This window comes from Trachymyrmex septentrionalis, unplaced genomic scaffold (assembly GCF_001594115.1).
Source record: "Trachymyrmex septentrionalis isolate Tsep2-gDNA-1 unplaced genomic scaffold, Tsep1.0 scaffold115, whole genome shotgun sequence".
In the NCBI taxonomy this organism is placed as follows: domain Eukaryota; kingdom Metazoa; phylum Arthropoda; class Insecta; order Hymenoptera; family Formicidae; genus Trachymyrmex; species Trachymyrmex septentrionalis.
In genome coordinates this window covers 4,132-16,464 of record NW_017304279.1, presented here as the reverse complement: position 1 = coordinate 16,464, position 12,333 = coordinate 4,132, and the positions used below count along the sequence as shown (strand labels likewise).

Below are 12,333 nucleotides of genomic sequence, written 5' to 3'. Positions count from 1 at the left end.
AATTTTGTATTTCACTACAAAGACTTTTTAAATGTATTAACACAATATGGAATCTTAAACTTCTATCAACTATAACAAAATGCTAATAATCGCAATTTTAAATAATTAAATAAATTAAGTTAAATATCAATATTTATTCGAGAAAATGTCTCTTCTTTGTATCCAATATACCACTGATATATTACTGGTAGGTATATCGAAAGTACTCAATAATTCTACGCGATAATTTGCCTGATAATTAACATGAGAAACGTTTTATTAAAAATCTTCACAATTTAATAAAGATTATTCATTTATTATTATTTCAATTTGTACTCTATAATTCAGGTCCATCGTTGCGTGCTAGATTGGAACACCATACCAAAATATTTGCGTCTATGTGTCCTGATGAAATTCTCGATTATTATGACAATTACGAGACCAGAGAATATAACACAACGTTGATGCTCGGTGATATTTCAGGTTAGAGATATTTATTGAATTATTATATCACGACAAATTACAAATTATAATGTGCAATTGTATTTAATGCAGGCTTCACAGATCTCACAGAAAAATTCACGAAGACTGGTGTTGGTGGTCCATCTAAGTTATCGGAAACTTTGAACAGCTATATCGGCGCGATGGTGCAGGAAATTCTTTCTCATAATGGAGATGTTGTGAAATTTTCCGGCGATGCGTTTATAGTAATGTGGAAGCTCCAAGAAGGGATGCTTATGCGTGATATCGCTACGGAGGCAATGCAAACTGCATGCATCATACAGAAACATTTTGGAACCTATGACACTGATGTTGGTGTATCACTCAAAGGTACAATTGCATCAATAATGCATCAATATGTCAAAATGCTAAATTTTAGCGTTTTCGAAAGTCAACATTAATAAGTCTACAAATCAAAATTTACAAACATATAGTAGTCGACAGATTTATATTTTTCAAAAACATACAATAGATTACAGAATCTCCGATATGATGGTAGTTAAAAAAAGTTAATTCAATAATGTCTTTGACAGTAAAACTTGCCATTGCTTCCGGAATAACATATTTCACGTCTATTGGTGATCCAGAAACGATGTCTTATTATGTCATTACTGGAAAACCTGTTTGGGATGTAAAGTTTGCCGAAGGATTATGCAGGTATTACATATAGTCAAATATTATCTATCATTTTAACTTATTTATTAAAATGTAGGTAGGTATAAATTATGCAGTAATATATAAGTTTAAAATGAAACGAATAAAAAAGGAAGGGGAACAAAGATAAAAATTCATCTATTTATGTAATCTATTCATTAATTATAAGTAATTAGTATAAATTTATAAGTTGTTATTATAAATACAAATTAATACAATCAATCAGTAGATAATAGAATCAACGTCTTTAACGGTCTTAGCTGAATCTTAAGTGCTTATTTAATTCTGTGTGAATTTATATACTACGTATGTAATTTTTTAAACTGTGCGCCGATATGATTTTTCGGTCTTAAAATGCAAACTCTACTAAACTACCGCATTAATATCACGAGTTAAATTGACTAACAATTTAACAATTTGATGTTTTTTTGCATCTTAGAATGATTTTAATAATGCTGACGTATTAAAATTTGTAATCTTCTTCTTATAAAAATATTACCTCGGTCGGGAGTCGAACCCAGATTTCTTTAAGGTTTAGGACGCTCGCACGGAATGCAAGAGATCTGGGTTCAACTTCTGGCCAAGGTAATATTTTTCGCAATAAGAATTAATTATTTACAGATTTTAGTATGTCACTCAGTTAAGATTTAGTACGTCACTCATTATTAAGATTGTTATAAGATGCAAAAAAGCATCAAATTGTTAAATTGCTAGTCAATTTAATTCGTGATATTACTATAGTAGTTTAGTAAAGTTTGTGTTTCAAGACCGAAAAATCGATGCGGGATTACATACATAGTATATAAATTTACACAAAATTAAATAAGCACTGAAAATCTAAGACCATTAAAAGCATTGATTCTATTGGTTGTATTCTCACATGTACGATTAAAAATAATATTTAATATTATAAATTAAGAAATATCACTTTATTTATACATTTATGAGTAAAAAAATACCAAAGCGAATAAAATGTGCTCCGCTAATTTAATTTATTAAAATTATTTTTTGTTAATTTTATAAGAGACAAACAAATAAAAAAATATATATATATAGTGATACAATAAATTCTATCTAGAGGTGGTGATATTCTTGTGGCGCCCAGTAGTTGGCAATGGGCAAATCCTAGAGATTATGTTTATGAAAAATTGCCGAACGGTATACATACTCTGATTATAGCTTGCTCAGCAATGTGGTATCAGGCTAGACCTCAAGATATTTACAATGGTATTGTTGGAATCAGTATATGATTTTACATTGTTAAAATAAGAAGCTTGAAAACGAATGCTAATTTTTTGTAAGATTAATTTGTAGTTGTTTAGCTTTGTTAATAAATTTAACGTTATAATATTTAAAATAATTATTTAATTGGCCTCGCTGGCAAATCTAAGGACTTTTTTGTATCATGTACTAGTTAATTTACTTTGTGTGTTTTTTACGATAATTTATAAATGTTCTTCAACCTTATTATGAGATGACTAATGCATATGTTCTTTAATCTTATTTCATGATATATTTGCTGTACAAATTATTACTTTGAATTCTTTTGCAGTGTGACAACTTATCCGAGATATCAATAATAAATTCCTAACTACGTAAATAAATATGTAGCTGTAAAATCAATTTGATAAACTCTAATTTTAATAATAATATTGCAAAAATTAATAGCCATGTGTACTGTTATATCCCGATAAAACCCTCTATCTCTTTATTATAAATATATGATTTATTTTATCTCTAGTTTAGTACTTCTAGTTTAGGTTTTGTAACCGTCCCTTTTATAGAAGGGCCTATTCGGTTCCTGTTTTTGTAAACATTCAAAACAAACAGATAGCTCACGCTCGTACACCTTATGCGTCACATAGACAAAAAATATCTAACCAATAATCTTTTCCGTTGAGAGCCTTTTTTCAGAAAAATGTTAAACAATAGTATATATGCCTAATAATTAAGTAATAGTACATGGTAAAAATTAAGACCTTCCAACTGCGAGGGTGAATATCTTTTATTTTTTTCCTTTTATTTCTAATGGAACTAAAATCTATCCAAGAATTACGAAGTTATATATATTTTGACGGTAGCAGTTTAAAATATGTATTATTAATATAATCTATTATAGAATATGTCATCACACTTCGCCTCGCAGGATATTAGTTAAGTAAGATCGAATCTTTATAAATTATTAAAAACTCTCATTATTAAGATAAAACTAGACTCGTAGTGCCGGGAGTGGGGCTTGCGCGGAGTCCTGCTGCCTTAAGGAAACAAGCGCGGGCATAAGTCCTACCAAATTCCAAGGAGTACTGATTGGTCCTGAAAGGACACTCCCATATTCATTTTTAAGTATAAAAGGAGCTGCCGAAGGCAGAAACGAATAGAGAGGAAAAGAAGAAGTAAACCAAGAGCGAAAGTAGAAAACTACTCTGGAAGTGGGTAAGAGCTATCCTCGCGCTAACCTCCGGAACTTATTCCTATATTTGTAATCTTTTTTTTCTTTATTAAACGACTATACTAAAACAATTCGGCTAAAGCCTAGATCTCTGTTCTATTTCAAATTCATTGAGGTATACGAATATCCGAGAATCTGTTGTGACTGTCGCTGCCAATAGCGTGGCCCCCGTCTTGCGGCACTCCTTCGGAACAACGATAATTCTTTTCGCGTTACCTCCATGCCTACTAAAAGCGGACGCAAACAACAGGATAAGAGATTGAGGTATCAAGTCAAATCAACTATTAATTCAAACCACGATCCTTTCCCCTATTTCCAGAAATTGGCATAATTATTAGATAAAAAAAAACCGATAAGCCCACCTAACGAAAGCGGATATTCCCTCCAACCGTTGGAGATCACTCTTCCATTCCCTGATTACCGAAATATTCAAAAAGGTGATCCACGTAAACTATAAGCTTCGTGAGTTTTTTGACACCGGATTCAAGGTTACCCTACCGAGCAATTATCCCACTCTCCCCATCAAACAATCCTAACCGCACAACTTGATCTCCAAACCCCGGATTTAAATTGCTTAAATGCATTGACCCCAAAACAGAAAATATAAAATCTAGAAATAAAAACCTCAATTCGGACGTAACAAGGATATTACAATTCGCTGTTTGCGTATGTATAATCAGTTAATCTACTTATTACGAGAATCAAACTTATATTAGCAAACTTGAATAATAATTATTTTCAACACTTTCCCTCAATTCGTATCAAGTTTGCTAATAATCTTTTCCTTTAAATACATAATTTTGTAATTGTTAACGGCTTAGTAAGTAAATCGATTATCATTTCAGTAGTTGAACAATATGTATTTCACAAATCCGGCCTTGAAGTATAACTTCAATAAACTAAATAAATTTAAGATCTGGAGACACTGGTAGTGTTTCGGCTCTAAGTTATGGCGCGAAACACGGACGTGCCTCCTTTACGTGATTAATATCATTTGAATAAAATGCGACTATACACATATAATAGTTATATAGTTAATAGACAAAATACAAATGTTTGATAAAGAGCGCTGAATAATTCCGCTAATAGTTTATATAATAGTAATACTACTCAGATTAAACTATCGCCACCAGGAGTTCATAAATTCTGCCGATACGCTACCTCAAATGAGGTGTAGTTTCATCACAGATTAAAGCTAGTTTTGCTATTTGTATTTCGTCATTACGGACAACGGTTTTCTATTTTGTACGCTGTTGTAGTTGTGCCACGTATTCCCTTGATCAAAGCTTCCAGAATGACTACTGGAGTTGAGTTAATAATTGGTAGCGATTACTATAATTTTGTGGAATGTCAAGTATAGATTTCTCCGGTAATGCCATAAAAGAGGTTCCAATTAAAAAATATCCCGACGTTAATACATCTAGCTCATCTGGAAAATTATTCAAGGGACACAACGGTCTCGAATTGAGTGTGGCTTCGATCTGAGCACGGTATAGAGTTTTTCAAATGACAATAGTACATCGTTGATTACAGCCTTTAGATGCGTTTTCAGTCTTTTATGTGTTTTCCACAATCCTCCCATATAAGGGGAGTGAGGTGGAATAAATTTCCATGTTATTCCTAAATTAGACACATAATAACGCTTGCTTGGTAACACTTTAGGATCTGACAAGAATTAATCTAGTTGTCGCAATACATTGTTCGCTCCAATAAAATTTCTCTCATTGTCGGATAAGATAGACTCGCATTTTCCTCGTTGTGAAATGAATCTTTTGAATGCGTTAAAAATACTTCGGTCATAAGATGGGATAGTAATTTGAGGTGTATAGCCTTAGTAGCCATGCACACAAAAAGACAAAGATAAACCTTACCGGACATATTTTGAGAAATTTTTATATTAAATGGTCCAACATAGTCTACGCTCGCATGACAGAACGCTCTGAAAAGGCACTTTCTTACTCTTGATTCCGGCAGATTGTCCATACGCTGTGCCGAACTACGAGATCGCAAATGAAAGCATATCTTAAGGACTTGTTTAATGGTATTTTTTGGACTATCAGTTTCGCGAAGCGTAATTAATAACAATAGTGGACTCATATGAAAATGACTTAGATGTTGATCACGTATGATCAAGTCAGTCAACGGATCATGTGAAGACAAGAGGATTGGATGTTTCTGAGAATAGGAAAGTGAAGCATTCCTTAGTCGGTACGAAGTAATCCATTTTAATCAATCATCGTATTGAGTGCAAGAATTTTGCTGTGTGAATCTAGTAGTTGATTTTGTTGTAGATTGTGTAGTTTGTTTAAAAACTTCCTTTGTTGATGAATTTTTATGAGTATAATATACCATTGCCCGCTGTAGCTCTTCAGTAAAGGGTCCTTACAATCTTAGCGATTTTGATCTTGTTACAATTTTGCATGCACCTTATGCATGCGGCAGTAATTCTTTTCAGTTTTGTTAATGAAGAATATCGATTAGATAGATCAATCAATTCCTTTGCGCAGAGTAATGTGAAGGACTGGCTACGTGTCTCGGGTACGTCCGTTGGTAACTGTGTCATAGACGCCGGCCATAGAGATTGGCTCGTTGATGACCAAAGTTATTTCTCCCATCACAATGTAGTATCGAGCAATTAGCTCGGTAGAACTCCGCGTGAGATCAGATCAGCAGGATTCTGTTCTGAGCGTACATGTAATCAGTTTTGTTTGTTAATCAATCGTTGAATCTCGGCAATCCAATTGCTGACAAAAATTTGCCACTAAGATGGCTCACCTTTCATCCATGCTAACACGATTTCTGAATTCGTCCATAAATAATGTCCTGCAATTGTACATGTAAGAGATTTTGACACCTTCTGAATTAAATTTCCAAGAAAAACAGCGCTGCATAATTCAAGTTTGGGCAAACTGGTCTTCAATGGTGCCACTTTTGACTTGGCTGCGAGTAATTGTACTTTAGTTGTTTCAGCATCGTCGATTGATCGAATAAATATACAAGCGCAATACACAGACTGGGATGCATTACAGAAACCATGCAGTTATATAGCGATTGGGTTGTGTACGATAGCATGTGGTATTTCAATACGATTGATCAATGGCAGTTGCTGATAGTAAGATGATTATAGAATTCTGAGAGATTCCGATAATGGAGTATCCCATTCTATTTTGAGTTGCCAAAGTGATCGCAGCAAGATCTTTGCCTTGATTGTAACTAGTCCAATTAATCCCATTCGATCAAATGGGTAAATGTGTGTAATTATGGACAACATGTTGCGTTTAGTAGTAACTTCAGGTACAGAGTTACAAGTTGCTTTATCTACATCCACCGTTGGTTGCCACAGTAGTCCTAAAATCTTCGTATTTGTGATTCCATAGCTGTCAGCATCTCCGTCATGACTGAACGGTGCATTGGAATGCCATTTGGCTAGTCCAAATCCTGCAGATTTCAAAAATATCATGTATTTGAGTCCTGATCTCGAGGAATTGCTGGATCGATGACTCCCCAATGATCACATCATCAACATAAAAATCACAAGCTATAACTGCGCAAGGATAAATTTTCTCAAAATTGAAAGACAACTGTTGTAAGTATCTGATGGCTAAATATGACACTGAAGCGACTCCATATATAATCGTGTTTAGAGCAAACGTTATATAGCAGGCTTATCAGGATTGTCTTTCCACAATACACATTGCTATAATGTTCTAGCTTAATCATTATCTATCTGTACATTTTAATAATATCACCCGTTAGAACGTATGGATGTTGCCGAAAGCGTACGGGAAGTTCGAATAACTCAGGTTGAATTGTCGGGTAATAATTTAATAACCCACCAACAGGCAGTCGTTGAGTAACATCTTGCCGATGTCATTAGGCTGAATGCATTGAAAACTACTCGAAGTTTAGTCGTGGTTGAAGCTTTTTCAATTACTGCGTGATGAGAAAGATAATTAACCTTCTTTGTTTCATCATCGGTCAATGCGAACATGGCCGAGTACAACGTATTCCTTCATGAATTTAATGTATCTCGTTTGCAATCCTGGATCCTTCCGAAATTTGCCTTCCATACTGCATAATTGTTTGAGTGTATTAGTCTTGGATTCTCTTAGAACAGTTGGATCTTCGCAAAATGGTAACAATACTTCTAATCGTTCTTCATCAGTTCGATATTCATTTTGAAATATCTCTTCACACCAAGATTTTTGCTTTGAGAATGGTTTGATGTTCGATATATCCTTTATATGCTATAATCTTTCAATCTGTTCCTAAAGCTCCTCGTTTTGTATGTAATCACATATGGTCACGTTGCTGTGAACTTGTGAGTTGATTGATTCCGATTTGTCTGCACAGTAGCCATCCCAGCTTCATTGACTGTAGCCTCGGTTGCTTGGCTCCCAACTGGATTCTCTCAGTTTCGAAAATTTCTCAGAAGACTGTTGCTCCTAACAATAGATCTATGTTTCGTGGTACATGGAACATCAAATTGGCCAATTTAATGTGTCTAGGCAGGCTTATGAAATTGAGTTTGATAGGTTTGTTAGGAATAGTTCATGTAACTTGATTAACAATAAACGTTTGTCTCATATGTCGTAGTGGATGCTATTGTCATCTGTGTTGTCTCCGTGATCGGTGCTTCGGTTACATTTAAACATAAAATCGAGTACTTTATTTTTTCTGTTTAAGTCTTTTTAAGTCTTAATCGTTGGCACACCGATTTGGTTACAAAGCTCGATTGTGATCCGTTATTAAGCAGTGCGAACATAATGAAATTTATTTGAACTGTCATAAATATAAACAATCGCTGTCGACAATAAAACTTCGGAATTAGCTTTGTTAGAACCGGTTGTCTGCAACAAAACCGAAGTTGTTGTTGATGTTGTACTTGTTTGAGTACTTATTTTTTAATCATTGCTTTTATTCAATTTTTATCAAAATTAGCTGAACTCTGACTGAAGTTATTGGATAGCTCATTTACGTGAAGCAATGTGTGATATTCTTTCGAATATTTACAAGTGCGAAATGTGCATTTTTGTATCATGTAATTTGAACTCAAACAAGTGTAACACATATTAAATTGTCTTTTTACCTCATTGCGTCGCGATTCGACTGATAATTCCTTAAAAATCTTATAAATGTATTTTGTGTGCTTGTTTACATAAAACACATATCTGCCTCACTTCGTGGCTACAGTTAAGCTAAAGTAGAATTTCGACCTTTTTTGTTTGAATTTACATGACTTGTTTTTGGAATAGCAACCTTTGTGGAAACAAGCTTTGTATGCGCTAGGTAACGTGCTCTGAGATATTCGAATCTTGTGATAAGAAATTGAAATAACTGGTTAATGATAAAAGCCCTTTGATTACTTTTAAATCCCGTTTTCTTCGTGTTATGGAATCTTACTAGCAACTAAATACGAGTATATAATGAGCATGTCTCATCTGTTAGTGGATTCCTTCAATAGCTATAACATTCGCAAATGTTTTTTAACATTATTTAGTAGCTTACGCAATAACTCTGCCAATTCTTTCATTATTGAAGGTACGTTAAATAATTCGTGAACATGATGGTTAAATGCATATTCTGAAATCGTTGAGTCAACAACTCTAATGCAATAAGATAGTTTTTATTCGTCGTATGGAATCAATCGTTTTAGCGGTAGCATCTGACAGTGCGGATCTCAAGAAGAAATGGAATTTTTGAACCGCGGTTAACTTACAATAGTGTTATTGTGAATTAATATTTTTAATGTATCGTAAAACTGTTGCTACTGTTCGTAGTTTTCGCTGAAAATTGGTAGAGAAATTACGGGTAATCGCGCTAAGGTAATCGCAATCTTCGCTCGGATTATTCTGAATCGCAATATTAATCTGATCGTCGACGGAAGTGCTTAACCTATTGAATCTAAATTGTACGAATTTCAACTAAGCTAGCGTTTGTATTGCAAAAAATTCTCTTCAAAAATTTTCCGTTCCTGAATGTCGAGAGAGAGGATCGCATCGATTTTTATTTGTATCGCGTCATATTCCAGCCACAAATTATTGTGTCTTTCTAACCTCGATTCTAAAGCTAAATTATTCTCATGGTTATCCGCGTAGTTCTCTAGAAACGTTTGAAATCTAGTTACACAATCTTTAAGTGTCGTTTGTAGTCGTTTCAATTCATCTAATGCTTCTATTGCGTTTGTACTTACGATTGTAATCTGAGAATACAAAGTACTAGATGGCTAGAAGGATCAACGAGGTAGATTTCAAAACTGTTAACGAAACTTGATTTACATTTATCTTCGCAGAATCGCTCGCTTGCTTCTTACAAGAAACATTACAACTCGCATTAATAGATTTTGTTATATTTTCTAATTGCTATGACTTTTGATTATTAGTGTTAAGTCTTTACGGTTACCATATACCAGACTTGCACACACCGCGAGAACAGACGGAGAGGGAAAAAGGCAGCCATGCCAGACCGCGAACGACGCGCTCAGACGCGCTCACAAGAAGCATATCATATATGCGCGCGTAGCAGATCTCTCATTTGCACACAATAGCATTAGCAGTATTACGCGTTGACAATGTAAAAACAAAATATAATACAATTGAAGGGATGGGCGAAATAAAGACCTAATTTCGAAATCTTGATATTAATAAAAATTTAAATAACTTGCTACTTTTTTATTATACACAAATGAGTACAATATCAAATAAATTTATGAAATGTCTTTAAGAAGTTATATGTTACAATTACTTCTCTATTATGATCAATATTACATAAAGAAGCTAATTGCTGAAAAAAGGGCCTAAGTAGAATTATGCCTTTATTCTGCCCATTCCCTCAATTAGACTCGAAAAAGAAACAAAAAATACAATACATTAATCTTAACATTCATTTTTTTAGAGTCACTAATCTTTACAGATCATATCAATTCTTAATCATAGGTTCCGAAATAAGTCTCGACTTAAAACTTTGGTTAAAATATCGGCGAGCTGATTTTGACTACACGCATACTCAATATCAATATTTCTATCAGAGCATTTTTCTCTCACAAAGTGATGGCGAATATCAGTGTGCTTACATCTTTTATGATATTCCGGATTACAGACCAGTTTGATTGCACTTTGATTGTCTACTCTAATAATGATCGCTTTTTCACATTTATAATCGCCATCACGTAACAATTGTTTCAATCACATAACCTGCTTCAGTTATGCTGAGTGATATCGTTCTCTGTCGAAGAGATCTCCAGGTTATTCCACCATTGGCTAAAGTGAACAAAGTAGTCAGTCGTGGAATGTCTGGTGTCCAAGTCACCAACATAGTCTGAGTCTGAGAAACCTTTCGTTCCATCGTATAAGATTCCTATATTGGTCCCTTTTGGATATCTAAAAACATTCTTTGCAGCAAGTCAATGCTTTTTATTAAAACATGATACAAATCTACTTAGGTACAATAGTTTACAATGAACGCTATATCAGGCCGACATTTGATGAAAACATTAAACTGCCTATTGCTTACCGGTATTGCACATTGTTCAAGTTATCATTACTTAGTACAATATTTATTTGTCAAAGATAGGTTTATATCTAAATCCGCGGAAGAACTTTTTATTTTTGAACCAATCATGTTAAATCTTTGAAAAATGCGTTTTATATACGATGTTTGATAAATAAAATTGACTTTGCTTTAACGTCCCGAATTATTTTAATATAATTTCTCGCATTGCTTATTGTAATTCTAGAATTTGACTCTAGCTCATTTAAAATTACTTTAAGAGCTTCCTTCGATGATGCTAGAATTAGACTATCGTTTACATAAATTATGAGATAGACTTTACTTAACTTGAAGACCTGTGTATACGCATGCGTCTACTTTGCTCGGTACAAAATGAAAACGTTTTAGAAATAAATCAAACTTACAGTTCCATATCTGAGACACTTGTTTCAGTTTATATACAGATTTACGCAATTTACAGACCTTGTTATATTCGGATCTTGTTATCTCTTTTAGAACCTCCGTGTAAATCTTTTCTATAAGGTCTTCATTAAGGAATGCCATTTTGACATCAAACTGTTCAATCTTCATGTTTTTCAATGCAGCAAGAGTCAGCATAATGCGTATTGAGTCATTTGACCATAGGCAAAAAGACTTCCTGATAATTGATTCCTTGCTTCTGAGTAAAATCCTTTGCGCTTTCACCGAGCTTTATAGTGACTGGCATTCTCGTGTGTAGCATGTGTTACGTTCTATAGACGTTTCAATTCTTTTCTTTCGAAAGATTTGGCCCCACGTCGCGACTACGGGCAGCGCCTATGAGATTCGAGTGGAGCGCGCTGATAACGGTCTAATGGATCTAAAAAGAGTGACCGAGTGGGCTCCGCGAAACTTGTAAAACGCTAATCAACCAGGAAGGAATAACAATTTTAATGCAGACTTGAATGCGTAAATGTATCGAAATCACGCGATAACAAAAGCTAAGCCTTATCGTCGGAATGACAATTTCACCTTAGCAAAACAGGCGCTACGTCGCGTTTTAAAAAAATCGTAAAACGCATAGATAACTTTCCACGGTAACGTTATCTAAAGTCGGACTCGCGATTGATAATGGTTGCCCTGTATGTAAAAATATTGTACTTGTGGACTGTTACGTCCGGCGGACTCACGCGACTCTTTTCTTTCATAAAGATCTCGAATTCCTCGAAACTCTAAAATTTTATATTCTTTCCTTTTTTATTTTTCATCTTACAAACTAAGAA

General features: G+C 34.1%; 1 protein-coding gene across 1 annotated transcript in view; it reads left to right on the top strand.

Annotated features, from left to right (window-relative positions):
* The window catches only part of LOC108753806 (adenylate cyclase type 10-like), a 2,715-nt gene extending 331 nt beyond the window's left edge, over positions 1 to 2,384 (top strand). Inside the window, exons 2-5 of the mRNA XM_018495717.1 lie at positions 328 to 462; positions 535 to 810; positions 1,014 to 1,137; positions 2,213 to 2,384. Coding sequence (XP_018351219.1) covers positions 328 to 462; positions 535 to 810; positions 1,014 to 1,137; positions 2,213 to 2,384 — 707 coding nt within the window. The remainder of the gene's footprint in view (positions 1 to 327; positions 463 to 534; positions 811 to 1,013; positions 1,138 to 2,212) is intronic.
* Positions 2,385 to 12,333: the final 9,949 nt, after the last annotated feature.